Source organism: Branchiostoma belcheri, unplaced genomic scaffold (assembly GCF_001625305.1).
Source record: "Branchiostoma belcheri isolate BF01 breed outbred unplaced genomic scaffold, Haploidv18h27 scaffold111, whole genome shotgun sequence".
Taxonomy (NCBI): domain Eukaryota; kingdom Metazoa; phylum Chordata; class Leptocardii; order Amphioxiformes; family Branchiostomatidae; genus Branchiostoma; species Branchiostoma belcheri.
The window spans coordinates 749,748-770,885 of NW_017802503.1; the positions used below are offsets into that span (position 1 = coordinate 749,748).

General features: G+C 42.9%; 2 protein-coding genes across 2 annotated transcripts in view; one reads left to right on the plus strand and one right to left on the minus strand.

Moving 5' to 3' along the window:
• The window catches only part of LOC109487527, a 21,690-nt gene extending 4,113 nt beyond the window's left edge, over window positions 1-17,577 (minus strand). Inside the window, 18 exon segments of the mRNA XM_019791544.1 lie at window positions 382-442; window positions 1,162-1,263; window positions 2,182-2,310; window positions 2,740-2,885; window positions 3,381-3,546; window positions 3,982-5,139; window positions 5,542-5,734; window positions 6,226-6,360; window positions 6,625-6,737; window positions 7,144-7,396; window positions 8,055-8,206; window positions 9,054-9,235; window positions 9,674-9,828; window positions 10,422-10,500; window positions 12,146-14,708; window positions 15,586-15,724; window positions 16,267-16,408; window positions 17,477-17,577. Of these exon segments, the coding sequence (XP_019647103.1) occupies window positions 382-442; window positions 1,162-1,263; window positions 2,182-2,310; window positions 2,740-2,885; window positions 3,381-3,546; window positions 3,982-5,139; window positions 5,542-5,734; window positions 6,226-6,360; window positions 6,625-6,737; window positions 7,144-7,396; window positions 8,055-8,206; window positions 9,054-9,235; window positions 9,674-9,828; window positions 10,422-10,500; window positions 12,146-14,708; window positions 15,586-15,724; window positions 16,267-16,383 (5,843 nt within the window). The 5' untranslated portion in view covers window positions 16,384-16,408; window positions 17,477-17,577.
• A 2,034-nt stretch (window positions 17,578-19,611) lies between these two features.
• LOC109487537 lies at window positions 19,612-20,084 on the plus strand. Its single transcript, XM_019791555.1, has 2 exons — window positions 19,612-19,963; window positions 20,062-20,084. Exons 1-2 carry the CDS (start codon window positions 19,612-19,614, stop codon window positions 20,082-20,084), a joined length of 375 nt encoding a protein of 124 aa, XP_019647114.1.
• Window positions 20,085-21,138: the final 1,054 nt, after the last annotated feature.

A 21,138-nucleotide genomic window follows, 5' to 3' on the forward strand; every position in this document is an offset into this window, starting at 1 on the left:
GTACGTTGTGCTCTAACAAGCTAAGTACAGGTCATGAATAAACAGGGAAAGAGAATACAGCTGCAATGACACTTACATACTATATATACTAATGTGATCTAGCACTATATACAGGTACACAAGTGGGGTCGTGGGGCACAGATGCTAACGTGTTCGGCTTAGGACCAAGATGTTGCGGGTTCGAATCCTACCATGTCACTGATCTTGTGCCCTTGGAAAAGGCACTTTACACGATTTTCCTCAAATGTATTTTTGTTTTTTTAAAAACATCCACATTTTTTCTTGGCTTGTTCCTTACCATTTTTTTTAGAAACTTCCAAGCCAGCATATATTTCAATTTCTACAATAAACAAACAATTACTGATAACATAAAAAACTCACTTTATCTCTTTACTGAGCTCATCCAGAGGATTGGGTTTGTCTACATCAATACCGTCAGCAGCTGGAAAGAGAATAGATAGTTCTTACTCATCAAAATACTTTAAACATTGGAAACCTTTATTGAAAGTCTGTATCTATGGTATAATTTCCACACTTTGCATTACAACACATTTCTTATGTACACATAATAATTTTCACACACCTTGTTGATTACAGTATTTAACTAATATATCATACAAGTAGGTTTATATATAGTTTTAAACTGACACCTCCAAGACAGTAAATGTTAGATCTCAGATCTGTATTAAATCCTACATGTACAATCACTCAGAAAACACATCCAACGTAATCTAATTTTTATATATCTGTCTTGAAAAGGTAAAGAATACATAGTACAAATGTATTTCTGCATTGACATGTATGGGATTCTGTACTTCAGAATTTACACATGGTTAGCAGAATGTTGTAAATGCTAGAAACAGGAGAGCATACCCATTTCCAGTAGTTCGTCATGTGGCACTCCCCCGTATGTGAACTGTACGAAGAAGTGTCCAGGGTTGAACACAGAAGTCACCTCCACGGCTACCAGTGTGTGCACCGGAGGCAGGTCTACCATGTGGTTAAAGCACACAACTGCCCTTTTCTCTGTCACTGTAAGGTACAAAAATTAATAAAGCTTTTAAAGAAATGCTGTTTAAGGTGTCAGGGCTTGAAATTAAAGGTGGTCCAATGGTCACTGACCAGTAAAATTTAGGCTGGGACAACTAAAATGACCTTTACCTTTAGATTCCCCATCCTGCAGGTGCTGGTAGGAGCAGTTGTCTCCTTTCCAACACTGAGACCCCGGCCGGAAGAACTTACACACAGGGATCTCCCTGGACTCTGTGGATAAAAATAAAGGCGTATTTTATACAATCTTAAAAGACACACAGAACTTAGCCTGACTGAATAGGGCTCCTGATGGCCCACACAAATGACCAGCCCTTCCAGTACCAGCTATACCAGTAATTCCGTTACTGTATCAGTATATGGCAAATGTGATTGTAAATGTCTGTTTCTGTGATACTAAGACTTTTATGTGGTAGGTAAGACTTTTCTCAAATCTTCTTTTTAACACCATATCAGTGTATGATAGATGTGATTGTAAATGTCTGTTTATGTCCTGTTCATGACTATATATTGATAGGAAAGACTTTTATACAATTTCTCAAATCTTTTGTTTACTGTATTAGTGTATGTCGATAAATGTGATTGTAAATGTCTGTTTCTGTACCTGTAGTTGGTGTAGGAGCCCTGGAGGATATATAGGGCATCCCAATCAACTGAAACTGGCTAACTCAAAGCCTACAAGACTTGACATGTATAATGGACCTACATACATGTATGTACAATGTAAGGATGCACAAACTCAGCTCACTCTAGTACTCAAATCCACACTAGGAAAAATAATGTATTTGTTGGAGAATGGCCACTGACTGCTGAGACTATTTATTCTAGGCTGATGTATGTAAGTCAACATTTATATATACAAGACCTACCCACCTTTATTGTGTTTACAGACAGACAGACAGACAGACAGACAGACAGACAGACAGACACACAGATAGACAGACAGACACATACACACACACAGACAGACAGACACACACACAGACAGACAGACAGACACACACACACACACGAACACCTATGAAAACATACTAAACTTAAAAACAGGTAACGTTACACAGATACAATAATGTCTAACTAAGACAGCAGAACAGTTTTAAATCTATATCTCACACTTATACTGAGACTTACTGTATCCTGTAGTGGCCACCTCTGCATTGTCCACATCCACAAAGTAGCTGTTTCTCTCTGACAGGTAGTCACTAGCCCTGGGGTCCCACTCATCCAGGCCGTTTAGATCATCAGCAAGGGAGGCGTCATCTGCAGAATGGTCCATGTATTACTCAGGGGTTTTTTAAAACTGGGGAATAAGGGCGCTGCTCCCTCATGTAACTAGCCAGCACCCCCATATACATTTTTAGATTGGCTACATACACAACATTAAGTCTTTTTTAAAAGGATCTTTTTCCAGTGAAAACATCAAAACAAAATGTCACAACAATGCATTCTACTTCTAGCATTACAAATTGTTACTCTTTTCAAAAATTTGCTTTGCTCCCTCACCATGCTAGTGATCTGCTTTCCCATGCTAAATTTTTCTAGAAAAACCTGTCATTATACATCTGGTGTTTTGTATTATCTTTTTGATGATACGAAAACCATGTACATATATCTTCCTTTTCGAGGTTCAAAATACCACCAAAATACACCAAATGTTACCTTTCTAGTTCATACATTTTACATTTTCACCTTTGGTTTTGGACGTCTTGGTTGTAGGAGGGGTATCAGGCAGACACATCTCTGCAACTCCAGCGCTGACCAGCTCATCATTGATGCACATGTCCACAGACCCTGACGTGTCCACAAGGACAAGCTGAAGGGGGGGCTGCACTTCACTGGACATTCAATAAAAAATATCATCATAATCCATAAAGGCCTTCTTAAGTTATGCTGACCATAAAGGTGCAGAAACACACACACACAGACGCTCCAAAAACAATACCTCCATTTTTCATGGAGGTAAAAATGTGACAAACCATCCAAAAGCTGTAGAGTATCACTCAGCACATAAGAGAATTCACCCTTTCTGTCTCATAATAAAACTCAGTATGTTTCTTCCTGTACCACTGAGTACTGCTACAGGACATAATATTTCTATCATTCTTAGTTCAATTATATAATTATTTGATACAAGAACTGTTCTTGTACATGTACATGTAGGATGCTGCTGTCAGAAATTTTGGAGAGCAGACTATTTTCCTATACATTGCCTGCTACAGAATGTTCTCTTTGACTACAACACTAGTTATGAATGATGTTCAAAAATGATTGCTTAAACCGTTATGGTCATCACAGACAAGTGGACAAAAAATGATTAAGCAACCGTTTACCTTCCAGGCTTGTGCTCCTTCACATACCCCACAAGTGCCTTGTCAAAGGGAGTGAGGTCAGCAAAAGCCTTCGCTGCCTTCCTACTCCAGGCGGGCTTGGGGCTGCTTTCTTTTCCTGTCTTTGAAACAGGCATGATGCCATAGAGGCTGCACTTCATGGCATGAGCTGGAAGACAGATGAAAAATGTCCTGACTATGCATGATGTACAAAATGACTAATGAACTGGTGGACGTACCAACCACTAAGTATCTGATACAGAAAAAGAACAAGAAACAGTCATGCCTTCAAATATCATAGTTATCAACCAAGAATTGAGGTATTCAAAAACTCGTATTTCCCCAGAACTATCGTAGACTGGAACTCGCTGTCACCAAGTACAGTAGGGGCATTGTCATTAGATAGCTTTAAACAATGTTTTATATAAATTAGAGTTAGATGTTCAAGGCTTAGGTGTAACACATCGCGCCGTGTGCCTGCGAAGCTGGTGTGTTACGCCGAAGGGCAGTTATACCGGCTATACAGATACAGATACAGAAGCTAGTGTGTAATGCCAAAGGGCGGTTATACCAGGTATATACAGATACAATTACAGATACAGACCTGGTACTACTGTAAACTCTGGCATCAACGGCAGAACCTCGGACACAGGCAGCGTCTCAAAGTTACCGTAGTCCAGGTAGAAGACCTGAACCTCACAGCAATCCAAGCCTTCTGCCTCAGGTTTTCCGTGCTGCTTCTTGCCGCTAGCTGATTCAGAGGAGGAGGAGCAGTCCCTCCTGTAGGTTACCGTACAGATCTGGGCGCGATACCAGGTCTTGTCTCCGCTGAACCGTGCACAGCAGATGTCGTTCACACACGGCTCGAATGTGATGTGTCTCAACATGTCCATCTTCTCTTGGTAAAACGCGTTCAGCTCTTTCATGAGGTGGTCGATCTTCGCCGCGTCCCGCGTGACCGGGTGGACGTAGAACTCGGAGGGATCCACGATGTACGAAGTCATCAGCAGAAACGAGCCGTCATCGTGCAAGTTCACCACAGGCTTTTTCATCTGGGCACTGTCACCCTCATCTACAACTGTTACAGCATCTGCATCCTTAGAACTACCATCTTTATCTCGGTCTTTCTTTTCTTCTTTCTGTTCATGGTTGCCCATTCCCCCATTCTCTCTGTCTTTCTTTTCTCCTTTCTGTTCATGGTTGCTCATTCCTCCCTTCTCTTTGTCTTTCTTTCCTTCTTTCTGTTCGTGGTTGCTCATTCCCCCGTTCTCTCTATCTTTCTTTCCTTCTTTCTGTTCATGGTTGCTCATTATCTTCTTGTCTTGAGGAGATTTCTGTTTTTGGCCTCTGTCGTTGCGCCACCAGTTTCGGTCGTCATCCTCACTAGTTGTGGACCCTGAAGATGAGAACATCTTCGTCCCCCTACCCTTGCCTGCACCACCTCTCTTCTTTGGTTTCCTCAGGGACCCGTTTCCACTGCTGAGCTTTTTTATTTGCTTCTTCCACTGTGGGCTGATGATGTCACCTGAACTGCTCTCACATCTCTTAGTTGTTTGTGATCCGCGTTCTGAACTGTTAGCTTTTACAATCTCCGTTTCTGAGTTGTCTGGTTGTTGATCTCTTTTGACTCCGGAGGAGTGTTCCTTGTCACTGGATGTGACATGCTGCCCATCTCCTGCTGGCTGGGGAACCATGGCCAGACTGTCAAGGTAGTCATCAATGCTGGAGTCAGCTGTCTCCAGTCTCCAGTCTTTCTGAGGATCTAGGGGAGTAGAATCAATCAATCAATCAATCAGTCAATCAATCAATCAATCAATCAATCAATCAATCAATCAATCAATCAATCATTATTCAAACAACTAGCAGACAAGAGTCTGAATTGAGTTGTTCTTACAGACAACATCAGTTGATAAAATTATTATATGTTAAACTATACTAATGGTTTAAAAATTACATAATTTACACGATAATAACACAAACTAGCTAGAGAGCTACAATGCCTCTTCACACAACAAGTAGAGGTAAAGGTCAATGCGACAAGGCTATAGACTTGGCTATGGGCTTTGTTACAGGTTTCATACACTTAAAAATGATATGAGGGCTGATACTGCACTAACTAACTAGCATTTAACAGATCAACAAAGTAAGGGATTGGTGATAGAACCTTCTGAATTGGCAACCCTTCCACCCTTGGTGTCCATTTTCTCTACCACCTTATCCTCCGAGTCATGCATTGCTGTTGGAGCTTTACTTCCCGACTTTTCATTTTTCTTTGGCTTTTCCTCTGACGGTGCAGACTTGTCTGTGGGAGGCTTGGAGGAGTTCTGTGTACCATGCCTTCCAGTATTGTTCACATCCTTTTAAGAGACATAAGAAAGCTTTATTAGCATTTGACATATTTCCATCAAATCTGAATTAGCGCTAATTTACAAAAAAACATAATCGAATTACACAGATTAAAAACCTTAAGAGAACCATTTCTTTACATTGATATCATTTACAAATTTGCAATCAAAATATTTTAATATAGCAGCATTCAAATTATGGTGGGGTCATGTGGCGCAACGGCAGCGTGCGCGTTTCGGAATCAAAAGGTCCCGGGTTCGAGTCCTGACATGCCACCGACCTTGTGCCCTTGGGAAAGGCACTTAACATGACTTTTCCCAGTAGACTCAAGTGAAAATGAGTATTGTCTGTCCAGTATTCGTTTCTATGTGTGGGACACAACACCAGCAACAGCTGCCTCTGTTCCACGTGTATTGCACTGTTGGAATTTCAATAAAATAAAATAAAATTATACATTGTAGATAGTATTACATATTTACAAATGCATCTATAGCAGCGACACCTTTTGCTGTTTCTGTGGTGCTTGCTTCTTGTCGTCTGCTACACTACCGGTTCTGATGGGTCGGCCATTTCTCTGCCTCCTGAGCTGCAGTTCTTCCTGCTGCTGCAAGAGGAGCTGCTGCACACGTGCCTGGTCCTATATCAATGGTTTATTGTGGCGACTTAAAACATCCATACAGTGGCAGCTTTTTAGCTGAGTTATAGTATGGCATTACAAGGATGATAATATTTACACTTAATGTACACTATTAATACTTACACAATACAACTTAAAATGCCTTACGATAGACCTGCACATATTAAAACCATTTCATTAATGTGTGAAGACGTATTAATACATCAATCGTGTCATGTTTCATTAAGTAGATCAACCAGGTAAGGCAGTGTAGTCTTCCGATACCTGCAGCATCTTGTCATGGTTCAGGATCCTCTGGTGGGGCGGCCGGGACACGGTGGGGGAACGCGGAGTCTGGCCAACGAAGTTTCCACTCTGCACAGCTTCGCTGGACACACCTGCCAAAATGAGACACGTTGTAGGCAGTGAATTGAAAATGGGGAAAGGAAGAGTACAATACAATACGCCAAAAAGCGGTTACTCAAGCAACTGGATATGATTTTGGAAACGGTCAGACGTTTCAGCTAGTATCCACCAGCTTTCGTCAGTGACTGTTACTGATGAAAGCTAGTGGATACTAGCTGAAAAATCTGACCGTTTCCAAAATCATATCCAGTTGCTTGAGTAACCTAACCTCCATCAACTTATATTAGAGTACAATACAGGCTGCAATTAACAAATACATTGAAAGATGTTAGGCTTCCCTACGAGTTCCAAATCACTTTTCATCCTTATAAGCTCATTACATGCTTTCTATCCAATGCTCGCAAATCTATGTGAATAGACTTAATTAAAATTTCCTACCTTCGACAAGGCTATGTAGCGGCATCCTCTCTACTGCCATCTTCTCAGTCACCATCAGCTCAGAGATGCTGACCCTTCCTGCTGACCCCTGACCCTGAGGGTCGTGTGGGACGGTGTAGAACAGCTCGACCTCTGTGGCATGTCTGGAAGGGTCAAGGTCGATAACGGCCTGGAGTTTCTTGCCGAGCACCTGCCGTGCAAACCACACGGCCTGCTGGGAGGTCCACGACCTGCTGCCATTGCCTGGCATAACCTGGTGAAGAGAGGAAGACACTGAATCTACTACTCATGTTTACCGAAGGAAAACATACTGTTTTTGCTACGTTTCCTCTTCTTCTTCTTCCGTTCCAAACACTGCCATTGCCTGGCATAACCTGGTGAAGAGAGGAAGACACTGAATCTATTACACTAGTATGTATCCATGAGGATATAGAAAGAAGAACTGGGATTCGGATGTCCTGTAACAAGTTGGGATATAAGCAAATTTATAAGCAAATTTGCTGGGGAAATGCATACAAAAACTTTGTCTGTGGAAATTTTTCTGTGGAACATAACATGGACTCCTGTACCACTTGGTATCATCACTTCTCCTGGAAAGTGTTTACTAATTTGCAAAATATCAATTCATCCCAGCACATCTTTAGTAAGTTTCTTTTTATTATGTTAACCAAAGGAAAACATATTGTTTTTGCTCAGTTTCCTCTTCTCCAAACACAAAAGGTCAATGACCTGAACCAGATGTCTGTCACCATGGTAACTCAAGTGTTGGGTTACATCATGTTGCAATTTTGTAGCAGAAGGGATTTAGACTCCTGTCTGACCATATGGGAAGGTGAACATTATGCATTTGCTTTGCAAATGTTACCTTAAGTTTCTAGTTTTAGAAGCTGTAGGCCTATTTTACACCTTACCTTTGCTAGTCCACAGCAGAGAGCCTGGCAGGGTAGGCGGGTAAACTGCTGATGCAGTTCCTTGATTCTGGACATGGAGAGACGTTCCCGGTTCCCGTAATCTACATACAGGATATCCACATCTATCTGTGGTGCCCTGAACATCACAGGACCTGCAATGTACATTGCACATTGTAAGAAATATGAAATTGATTTTCTTGAAATTGTAACAATACAATCACATGTGGGACAAAGGCAGCTGTTGCTGGTGTTGTGTCCCACACATAGAAACAACTACAGGACAGACAATACTCATTTTCACTTGAGTTAAATGGGGAAAGTTGTGTAAAGCGCCTTTCCCAAGGGCACAAGATTGGTGGGATGTCAGGAGTCAAACCCAGCTGAACCCCTTGGTTCCGAGGGGTTTGACAGGCGGCAAGGTCAGAGGGGGCCAACTACTTCCCTTTTTTAATCAAATTCTAGGATTCGTACCCCCCCCCCCTGTAGGAGGGCCTAGTAGAGGATCATTCATTCATTTATTTAATTTATTTTACCAGAGAAGTAAACTGGTCTTTTGACCTGTTTTTCAGATATCTCTGGGATAAAATACACAATATACATGGAAAAACACACAATAACAATATACATTACAGTTGCAACTCAATATACATCACATTACAATCATAAAACATTTGCCACTCAAGTCCATAGGTCGATAGCTGCCAGCTAGGCTAGCTCCAGGCTAGGAACAGGCACTTCAGCAGAATGTACTGCGCCTGCGCAGAACCCTGGATTTTCGCGTTTTTCGTTGGATGTTTGGTCAACGTTGCACCAGAACTTTGCCTGTTGCAGAGGATATCTTTTCCGACATAAGATTTGAAAACTACTGTCGGGATGCTGACCTTATATGAGCAAATACAACCTTATATGAGACGTTCTGCCGAAGTGCTATGTACAATACATTACGGATTTTGCACAGGTGCAGTATGTTCTGCCGACGTGCTCTAGGAACCTACGTACGTGGAGCCAGGGAAGAGGAAGGAGAGAGGAGTTCGGCTATCCCCGTCCTCTCCACATTATGCACAGCTGTGATGCGCCCTCTGTACCAGGTGTTGTCCTGAGTGAAACAGGCGGCACAGAACATGCCCACTGCAGGCGTGTACGGCAGTCCCGGCGGCAGGGTCGACTTCTCGTAAAACAGGCTGGAGGAAAGAATATACAGGAGAGTCAGACAAGTGACAGGGCAGTAAAAGTAAAACTGGAAATATTCTGAATGAGGCAATCTGTATGCTATTGACACATACGCACATTTGAATCAGTATTTCATACTAAAGGCATTTACAACTGCACAAACAAGCCCCAAGATTAGTCCTTTTTTCTGTGTGGTAGACTAAAAATCAATCCAGGTCCTTCCAGTAACTGTTTTTCGGCAGAATTTTGGGAAGAGGGGGAGCACCCTTGCTTAATTTCTTGGGGAGAGCCCTGCTTATTCTCAACAACTCCCACCCAAAAAAGGGGCATTATGGAAGAAGTAGGATTGACACATACTGTCCAACATTAGCACATTTGAATCAATATTTCATACTATGCTCAAAAGGCCTGGCGAGAACACTGGTGTTAGGAGTAGTAGGAAATTCCACCTGAGTTGCTCTGTCAGGAGGTTGAGCTGATTTCCTGCAGGCTGGATCCAGAAGTGGGAGGGGTTGATGATGTCTGACACCACCACGTCTAGCGAGTCACCGTCAGAGAAGGTCAGGGATGGCACCCGTGGTCCCTGCACCTGTGGTCCCTGCACCTGTGGTATTTGTACCGTTATAGATTCTTTATTGACACAACAAAAAGTAGTCTTTTTATTTTATTTTATTTTAATTTTATTTTAATTCAATTCAATTGAAACAAGACAATACATTGGCCACCCAGGCAGCGTGGCTGATTTCAGGTGACAAAAAGATACAAAAATTAAACATACACAATATAACATACTAATACAGTATGCTAACAAGTAAGAAATTAAGCTAAAATCATTTATAAAATTACTACAGACTTAAGTACAGAGAATAATAAAAGTATACAATATAGTAGTATAACAATAACAATAATATAGTGTTTTGGAGGTCAGAGATCATAGGTAATATAATACAATATGTGAGGAAATATATATAACGCAAGATCATATGAGGTACAACAAAAAGTACAGGGACTTTTGTATGGTCTTCTACAACTAAAGATCTAACAAAGCTAAATACATGTGTGGATAACGTCATCCTACGTACAGAATATATGTATGTGGTAACACTAAAGGTTTAACTATTCTCTAACATGTAGTCTCTGAGATCAGAACATCCTTTAATGTATTTTCCTATTTGAACACTGCATTGGTTATCTCACCTGTGGTATTTTCACCTGTGGCAGTTGCACCTGTGGACAATGATAATGCTGCATGCTGGCCTGACCACTGTTGTTCTGACTGGAAGAGAAAGAGTTAAAATCATTTTTATTAACTTTTGACAAACATACAAGATGAACAGTTAAAACAGTTAAGGAACTCACGGGACGCAAGGTAAGTATGCGTGCATCGGACTATCTGGACACCAAAACTGCAGTTTAAAAAGGGGATGCATAAGTTCTAATCAATACAATAAAAGGTTACATCAAAACCCACAAATTACCAAAAAAGAGGTATCCTTTGTCTTCCTCTGTCTTCAAAAAAGAAGTCAAACCCAGTAGTTTTTACTAGTAGTTTCTCAGTATTTATCAGTAGTTGTCTTCGTCAGAAGGACTATGAAATTGTCTCGCCGGAGTGTGGGGAACTGCGGATTTTGCGATATAACTCTGGAAGGCATGATTCGACGTCCATGATTTTTGGCAGGCAGATTACCGCTGTTGAGGCCGAAGTCAAGTACAAGTTTCGGCTTCGTGGGGGGTCCGTGCGTCACGTTAGTGCACCTTTTGTGTTTGTGGCTTGTTAGCAAGATAACTCAAGTATTTGTAAAATGTTGACTATAATTCTTGGTGTGGTGCTTACTATTGTCGGGACCAAGGTTAAGTTCGTTACTGAGCTTCGTGGGGGGTTTCGTTGTGACTACAGGGGGCATTTTGTTAATTTTTCTTGTGAGCAGGATAACTTTTGTATGTGTGGATGGAAGTTAATGAAATTTGATAGGCATGTTACTGTGGTGGTCTCCAAGATTGAGTTCAAAGATGAGAGTCGTGGAGGTCGTTATGTCCCCGTAATAGGACCTTTTGTGTTTAGAAATCCCCCACCTACATCTGCTTGGAGACAGCCGACAGCTGGATATAGCCGGGGAACCCCATAATGGGATGGGATCAAATTACGTCACATTGAGGGATTGTACTATAACTTCAGCAGGAGGAGGATAGGTTGGACATATGTCAGGTTATTTTCTACGGCCACACCAAGTAATTGCTATGGATGACGTCCACTGGAGACCTTAAATCTAATTACCTTGAATTTAAGGCAAGCGCGCAATAAAAACACGAAGGGCCGAAAAACGAGATGCCTAGATTTGGAATATACTAACTGTAGAAATACAAATGTTAGGACGCAAAGAACACAAGAAACAAGTCTTCTATTTGTCATAAAGACAAATTAACAAAACAGCAGTTGTCACCCTGTTCTGATTCTTTCCTTTATAACATCTTCTCTTATTATATTTTGCGGCGCTGTCGTGACACTTTCAACACAGTAAGAATTTCTTGAACGTTTTTTTCTAGTAACAGTCCAAACTCAAATAACGTAGGGGGGGGGGGCTAACACGGGTGACGACGCATCTGTATAATCTGCGGCAAACCGTTTCAGGGTGTTCTGTACCATAAAAATAGTGCAGAGATTCTTTTGTTCTTTAGACCAAATTGATTATTAAAAAGAGTGAAGAATACGCATGTTAATTTCTCTAGAACGATGTACCTCTGACGAAGACATGAGATCTCCGACCTCTAGTTCTATATGTACTAATTGTCTGTTTTTTTTTCATACCAAATGTTTCTTCTGTTCCTGCAATTAGCCCTCAGGCATGTATTTGCAATAAATATCAAATATAATATATTGCACTGATTGACTATTGCACTTCTTTGTGTAGCAAGCCACTTACAGCATGGGTGTTGTTGAGACAGGTTGTTGCACTGGTGGATTGACTCGTACTGGATGGCCAGCTTGGCATGACGGAACACTGGCGACTGTTGGAGTCTCCGTTGCGTTTACGAGCGATGTAGAAGAAGTGTTTTGCTCCCCTTCCTCACGATGCAGGTGTGGTTCTGAGTAGTCTGTAGTAGGGAAGAGTCTTTCCGTTCCTACATTTTGTACATGTACAGTCAGAGGCTGCTGTATCATGTGTGGACTGGACTGGCACTTGGGTGGACATGGCACATTTTCCTGGCTATGATCAGTTGAAACACGGTTAGAGTAGTAGTCCTGTTCTCTTGCCGTGTTGCCTGAAGTAGTCCTGTTCATTCGCTGTGTTGTCTGAACATTTTCCTGGCTATGATCAGTTGAAACACGGTTAGAGTAGTAGTCCTGCTCACTTGCTGTGTTGTCTGAAGACAACTTCGTTCTGATGTTCTGGTTTCCTTCAGTATTGCCGGGTGGATTCCGTGGTACTGGCATGGGTGGACTTGGCACATGGCTATGATCAGTTGAAACACGGTTAGAGTAGTAGTCCTGTTCACTTGCTGTGTTGTCTGAAGACGACTTCGTTCTGATGTGGCTTCCTTCAGTATTGCCGGGTGGATTCCGTGGCACTGGCATGTTTACTTCTTCTTCACTGTTGGGATCAGTGCGATGTGGTTTCACCTCGGCACGGTTCTCGTAACCAGGGGAAAATGTCTCCGTTGCTTCTGACGGATGATCCTGTGAGGGTGGGTTGGTGCGAACGGGACTGGAATGACACAGCGGATCAGGCAGAACTGACGAGAGGCTGCTCTGCTGAGTGTTAGCAGGTGAGAGACTGCTTTCTTCCGCAGACTGACATGACTTTTCCTCTCCATGGCAGGATGGAGCTGGGATCAGACCTGCATATTTTAAACTGCGCTGAACGGCTATCATTTCCTCCAAGTCCTCAGTCGACGATGCGACCGAAACCGTCCCCACAAGTTCATTCCCGCCGGAGGTGGCACACACTATCTTAGCTGTCCTACCATCTCCTGTTACATGTACCTCCTCCAAGTTGTTCTGCACAGTAAGATAGTCCAGCTCGAGAGTTTGTGCGACTGAAACTGTACCCACCATCCTGCTGGAGGTAGCACACACTCTTTCAGCTGTCCTACCATCTCCAGCTTTTACCTCTCCTGTTAGATGTACCTCATCCAAGTCTCCCTGCACAGTAAGATGGTCGAGAGCAGCAAGCTGACTTTCATTAGCTTCTTCCTCTTCAGTTTTTCTGTTTTTGCAGACTTGCGGTTGGATGTCAAAATCATCATTTCCTTCCATGTCTATACTACTAGGCTTCGTGGTTGACCGAGAGGTTTCCTTGTGCGGTGAAGAGAAAGATGTGTCCTTGGTAGAGCAGTCTTCGCTGCTGCGTGATACGTTCAACGTGTTTGGATGGGACGGTGAGTAAGACGACAGCTCCGACTCGGTGTCACTTGGCAGTGGAATCTCTTCTCCGTTGAACAACAGTTTCCTGGTGACGGGCGGGTGTGTTTCCATCCCAACGCCCGGACCTGTGCACAAGACTCGCTGGCGATGCTCCTGCTGTTGCTTAGCAGAAGCCCTGCAGTCAGGGTTCTGCCTAGAGCTCGGCAGAATTGCAGACGGCTCTCCAGGAACGTTTGTTCCATCTACATCTACCCTGCAGTTGTTGACCCAGACGCTGCTATCATCTTGTCTTTGATCTGGTGCTTCTACCTCTTTGCTCAACATCTGCAGATCCTCAAGCTTTTCCTGTCCCTCATTCTCTACATCATTACAATCTCCAGATGGTGCCTCACACTTTGTGACCGATTCTTTGTCTTTTCTCGCCAGTTCCACTCCTATCCCCTGTTCCTGTATCACTGTGCAATCTGTAGGCAAGCCACAACTGTCTGCTTCATCAGGCAAACTCTGAATGGCTAAAGTCTCTTCTTGTTTCATCTTCTCTTCTCTGTTGGTCAGTAACTGGTCACCCAGGCCATGTGGACCTGCAATGGTTGGACAGACGTCTTCCTTCGTCCTCCTTTCTTTCAGACCGTCTATATCAACCTGAGGCAGCTGAGAAGAAAACGAGTGCTGTGTAGGTGAACTTGAAGTATGAGAAGACTTGTTCCTGGTTCTTTCGTCCCGTAAAATGTCAACACCAGTCTGGCTGGGGGGGCTCGAAAGTATGGGATGATGATTTTCTTTGTCAATCTCCTCTTCCGACATGGCATCATTGGTTTGCACAGATAAGGAACGGCCAGATTCATGCAAGGGACTCAAACCAGTGACAGCGTCAGCTTCTTTACAGGTCACCTCTGGGGGACTGTTTGACTCTGAGTCTATCTGAATAGACGAGATTCCTGACTCGTTCTCTGGAGCCATTTTCTTGCGCTCTGTGTGGTGTTTTTTCCTGCCAGTGTGTTTAGAGACAGCTTCGGGTGACACTTCAGTTCTGCCAGGTAAGCATGGAGGTTTGACTGCTCCAACGCTGGACTCTGATGACTCACTGCTTGACAATTCTGAAACAGGACCGTCACATGCATCTGAAAAAATAAGAATTTTTCTTTATTATTTATCTTATTTTATTATTATCTACTTTACTTAGCAAAGGTGGCCCAACTTGGTTGCATGGTTCTGCTTTTAACTGTGGGGCCTTTTCTTCAATTTACACTAAATTTCACTTAATTTGGACTTATATTAGTTATAAGCAATATGATCTCTAATGGTACTTCCAAGAATAGACCAGAAAAATATCACAGGATCACAATGTGCCTGATGTTGTTACATGTATGATCTATTCCAACAGACAATGCAGTTGATTCCGATTAGTTATAAACGGTTAAACTGGGTACATGCTTTTTAGGCCTAGGAAAAAAAATGTTGTGTTTCCTGTTTTAGTGCTAAAAAAATTAGGATCGGTAGGTAGGTAGGAATTACCTGTTTAACTTCTTTTTCTTTTTATTAGACTTTGGCAATCTCTAGTGATCCAACTTGTACAATACTGTATCAAAATAAAACTTGCATGAGGACACTTATATTTTCAATGTCAATGTTGGAAAACTGATTGTGCAACATTTCATCGCTGAGGTGTCAGGTGGAGCTAGAAAAGGTCAATCAGCACTCCAAAAAAGGTTAGGGTCAGCAGTTTTCTCTAGAGTAGGTCAGGAAACACAACATTTTTTCTCCTAGGCCTTAACATCTGTGTCCATAATATCACCAGGGTCCATAATATCACCACCTTGAGAAAAAGTGTGCTTAAAGATATTTCTACTGCAACATACCCTAGGGATGAACATTTGAGGTGTGCAGGAGTGCATACCAAAAGTATGTTGCAGTAAAAATATCTTAAAGCACACTATTTCTCAAGGTGGAGATATTATGGACCCTGGTGATATTATGGACACAGATGTTACTTACTACCTTCGTCATTGTTGAGGGATACACAGAGCAGGAACAGGGTGTCCAGGCACTTCTCCAGGTCCTGGCTCACAGAAGAGAACTGCCCGAAAAACCGCCCCCTGTCAGTCTCCTCTAGCAACTGCAAAGCGGCCTCCGTGGGCTGAAATAACAAACATGATATTTCAATTACAGTCATTGTTTAATTAGTCCAATCACAATGTATCCTTGCGATAACACGCATGCCCACACACACGCACGCATGCCCACACACACACACACACACACACACACACACACACACACTGCCACGCACACACACACACATACACACTACTACACACACACAGTCAGACACACACCGCACACACACCGCGCACACACACACCACACACACAAAATCACACCGCACACACACACCGCACACACACACACCACACCCACAGTGAGACACACACCGCACACACACATCGCGCACACACAGTGACATACACACAACCACACACACACACACACACACACAACTGCACACACACACAGTCACTACCACACACACCACACACACAAAATCACACCAAACACACACACCGCACACACACACACACACACACCACACACACACAAACACACACACCACACACACACAAACACACGCACCCACACACAAATGTACAAGTTTTGTTGGATAAAATTGCCAATATTTACCTCTTCAGTAAGGTTGGTAATATACTGCAAAACACGAGTTTTTAATTCGTCGATAGTTTTCAGCTTCTCTTTCAGTCGCTGTTTCCCCGCGGCAAGATGACCCCTTGACATGGCCATGGCTGGTTCTGAGAAAGAACAGAGCCTACGAATATCGTTGCAGAGGTTTATCAGTCACCTAACATAAGATAAACAGTTAGGATTATATGGATGACATCCATATCTGGGGACCCCAAAACTGATGATGCGAGTGTGAATAAAAAAAAGTTTGGACAAAAAAAATTTGCCTTCATTATGAAATCTACGTGGTGAATATTCCACTAACAGAACCTAAGAAACAAGAAACAATAGTCACAATGAGGTACAATGTCAACATATGGCAGAACTTCTAACTCAATAGATTCTTTGTGTGGGAAAAGAAAGAAAGTATAGTGCTATTAAAATGTATTAAAGGATAAAGCAGTAAATTTTTGCAAAAAAATATTGAATAGAAATACTAACATTGGTAATCACTAGCGTTATGATGTCATATAGTGAACCGAAAGTAGACCAGATTGACCATGAAAAGACAACAACACAGAAAGTGTTTATAAAAGGATCCCCCGTAAACCATCATTCATTAGCATGATAATATAAACAGCATCTGGGTGGGCTGGATTATATTTTCAGTGGTAAATGTGTATTGGCCATTATTACTTACCACAAAACGTCACAATATCACACGTTATTTCGGACTTATCATCACAATTGCCTGAGCACTAGAACTAGAAGTATCCTATGTGCAACATGCAAAACCTGGAGGTAGTTTTAGTTGTTGAAAGTTGTATATGCGCCATTTTTGACAGACGCGACGCTTTTGACAGCTGTACTGGCTACGCTAGCTCTCTAAACAAAACAGACCATCCGTTAACGCTAGCTAGACTTAAAGATTTACTACTTAGCAAGGTAAGGAGTTCATAGTTTCTTCGCCCAACTGGTTATGTATGTTTCATTTTCCAACGTTCCGTACACATTTAATATAAGCAGGGAAGGGACACGTGCGCTTTCGAAGCTGAAGGGGGGAGGGTGGCAAAAGAGACAACAACACAACATCCTTTCCCGTTTAATTTTGCCTAATAACGTAACACACAGGTACTTGTGCATGGTATGAGAAAATCGCAGTCTCCACTAACTGACTAAGTAATTTGTAAACACTCTACTGGCGTGTGCTCACCTGTACTACTTGGAAAATGCGGAGCAGAAAGTGCCAAAAGTTTCCAGAGAGTCCGCCATTTCGAGTGGGTTTGCGGAAAACACCGACTAACCCTGGGCTAGCCTGACGATCAGCCAGGGGGGTATCTGGAAAAGGTGGGCTGGGCCCAAAGGGTGTGCATGGGGGTTTGGTCTCTAACCTGTACTACTTGGAAAATGCGGAGCAGAAAGTACCAAAAGTTTCCAGAGAGTCCGCCATTTCGGGTGGGTTTGCGGAAAATACTGGCTAGCCTGACCAGACAGGGGGGTATCTGGAAAAGGCGGCCTGGTCCCAAAGGGTGTGCATGGGGGTTTGATCTCCAACAAATCGGGGCATTTTATGCTCATTAATTAAATTACTATGGGTTGAATCTAAAAACAAATAGAGAACGATTTTTTGGGGGAATATGTGGTTTGTAACGTTTGTTATAGTGGATGCTGTAATGTTACAAACCACATGTTCCATGTTGAAAAGAACACTAAAACTTCATTTTCTATTTGTTGTCAGATTCGACCCATAGTATTTAATTCATGTGGACCATAAAATACCCCCAACCAAGGTCCTTGCCCCAACACCTAAAACACACTGAAAAACATTTTTTTTACGTCAACAGTCTCAACAGGATCGGGCCACAGGATCGTTCGGATGACGTCCTGTTCTATGCAAATGACGTATAGACCCCTGTTTTCGCAATGCATCATGGGGATGGGAAACTCGTGAATGGTGGCTCGGAGCGAAAAGGTCATCATATACATGCAAATGGTTTGAAGACATGTATATGCAAATTACAGGTCGGCAAATCAGCCAACCGCCATCCGCTTTTTGGGCACCACTCGCTGGCCGTGGTGTCATGGCGGTCGCTTGTGTGATACACGCATTTGGGAGTTTCTCAGCATCTCCTCTGCGAGGTTCAAAATCTCTGTGTTCAACAACTATAATACGGTAAGTTTGCGATTTTTTTTCTTACAATGTACATGTAATAGAAAGTAAAAGTGGCGAATTGATAGGAAATGTAAGATCCCTCTTTTTTTTACTGCAGATAGCCCAAAACAAAGTGATCCCAGTAGCAATGTCCGGGAGTCTTTTCGTCTCGGTGACTAAATGTTCCCTTACGTCGATGAAGGTTAGACATCCAATTAATAAGATACGAAAAAAAAACAGTTACTAAAGCAAGTGGATATGATTTTTGGAAACGGTCAGACGTTTCAGCTTGTATCCACTAGCTTTCGTCAGTGACTGAAAGACCAGAGGAGAAATGCAGGTTTATAAGCTTTTTGAGTAATTTGCATCATCTTGTCTTGACTTGTCTAACTTTTGTTTCTTTTTGGACTTCCAAAAATTGTCTTCACTTATTTGCATATCAATCAATAGTTTGTGCTTTTGGAAATGCATCTGTAGCAGTGACACCTGTGCTGCAGTGCAAAGTGAACCGGTCAGAATTGCCCCGAGGAAGGTGACAGACGGTCACTGAAATGTCGGCTGAATAAAAGACTTGGTTGTGTAAAAAGAGTCTCTTTACTCAGTGTCTTACCGACCTGATGAAACTATTAACTGTGTTTTGTGCTGAACTGCAGGTACTAAGAGAACATGGGGTGGCGCACCTCGATGGTCTGGGCATTACTTGCCCTTCCCTTGATGGCTGATACGGGAAGAGGACAATGTTTGTATCTATTTATCTGTCTCTCTCTCTCTCTCTCTCTCTCTCTCTGTGTCTCTCTCTCTCGACGCGACACGACGACGACACACACACACACACACACACAGACACACACACACACACGCACACACACACACAAGCACACACACACACACACGCGCCAATCAACAGTCCTCTTGAGGCTGGAAGTTAAGCTACAAGCCAATCACGTTGCCTCCTAGACGGCGACGTGATTGCTTGATAGATGTCGCTCGAAAAGTTGGGGGAGTATCGACGTCACCTAGCTCAATCCCTAGAAGTTGTTGAGCAACGCCGTTAAAATAACAAAGCCACATTAGTTCAATCCCAGATATAAATCGCCACTCGAACTAAACAATCCTTATGTGACCATAACTCATTTTCTTTCTTTTCTCCAGCTGGAGTATTTTTGGTGACATATTCCGGCTACAACTATTACAAGATGCCGGCCTCTGGGGCCATGTCTAGTACAAACGTTGACACAACATGTAAGGCAGCCGGTCACGTCACACCGTGTGCCGGTACAACCTGCCAAGGGGACTGCGTCCTGCTGCCCAACCTGAACAATTGCAGCTGGCCGATGGACCAGCTGGCTAAAGCAGTGTGCGGCGGCGGCCACGCCTCGCAGTGCCCTCCACTGGACCAGACGTACATCGTCATGCAAGACTCCTGGCGGGAAGGTTCAGCCTGCGGAGTTGAGATGGCTGGCTGTCCCTCAGGCTATCTCACTGGTCCTACGTGCTACTGCGCCACTGGCAACGACCACAGTGACAGATACGCACTTTGTGCCCGAGGTAAGATAAACATTGTAATCATATCTATATCTGTGTCGGTATGGCCGGTATAACCTAGTCTAGGTACCATCCTGGTTAGTTTTCGTTGGCACCCACAGCTCTCGGAGAGGACCCAGGCTAGGTATGCACACCAGCTTCGTAGGCACGCGGCGCGGCGGCAGCTGGCTATATCACACCAATTAAAACGTCTAGCTACACTCATTGTACCGACTGTGCTTAGTGGCAACAAGTTCCTCTCTACGATAGTTATTAAAACTTTCGATTCAACAAAAGACAAATTTTCTCAACTAGAGCTTTCCACCAGTCACTCTGGTCTTCTTCAGTAGACTGACCCAGTGAGACTAGTCACGTGGCTTCTTTGAAGTGTGACGTCAACACCTGGTCAAAGGTAAATGGTATACGATGTCGGCCTCCGTCGCGGTTGAGTAAAGGGCGATTAGACCTGATGTAAATGACCTCATTAACCTTGTCAGAAGTATTTATACTTTGTTGAAATTTTAATTATTACTTTAGACGTTTGATGTCATCTAATTGGTTTAGCATTAAAATGCATGGTCTTTGGTTTTGCATATGCCCATACTGATACTGATTTAATATTACATGCACCATTCCTATGTATAGGTAGTACTACACAGCAGTCATTCAGTATAGCAAACTACAAATGTATATCGTGCGCTTCATTTATCAAGGCTAACTTTCACTCAAGGGAAGAATGTTACAACACACATAATTTGCAAATATGATATGGTTTTTCTTGCTTGACATCAATGTGCGTTTTTTTCATGCAATCTTCCGCATTCAGACTTAAACGCCTGCTCGCCAAATCCGTGCCATGCCCAGGCCACCTGTAAGGACAACCCCGCCCCTGACCCTGACGAATGTATTTGTAACGTCGGATATACAGGAGACGGTCGCCTTGATGGAACTGGATGTTCAGGTAACTTGTGTGTAACCAAGCCGCTAAACTATTGTACATACCTGATATCGATATTGTAGCCTCCAAACTGGTCCTTTGGGAGCCTACAAAAGGCCAAAGAAGCCGTGGCAGACCAAAGATAAATTACCTTGACAACCTCAAGTGAGATGCCGGCCTTACTGAAGTGGCGGAGCTCCGGTTCTTGATGTTAGACAGAGAGGGATGGCGTATGCTTTCTGGATTGGTTCGACCAAAGTAA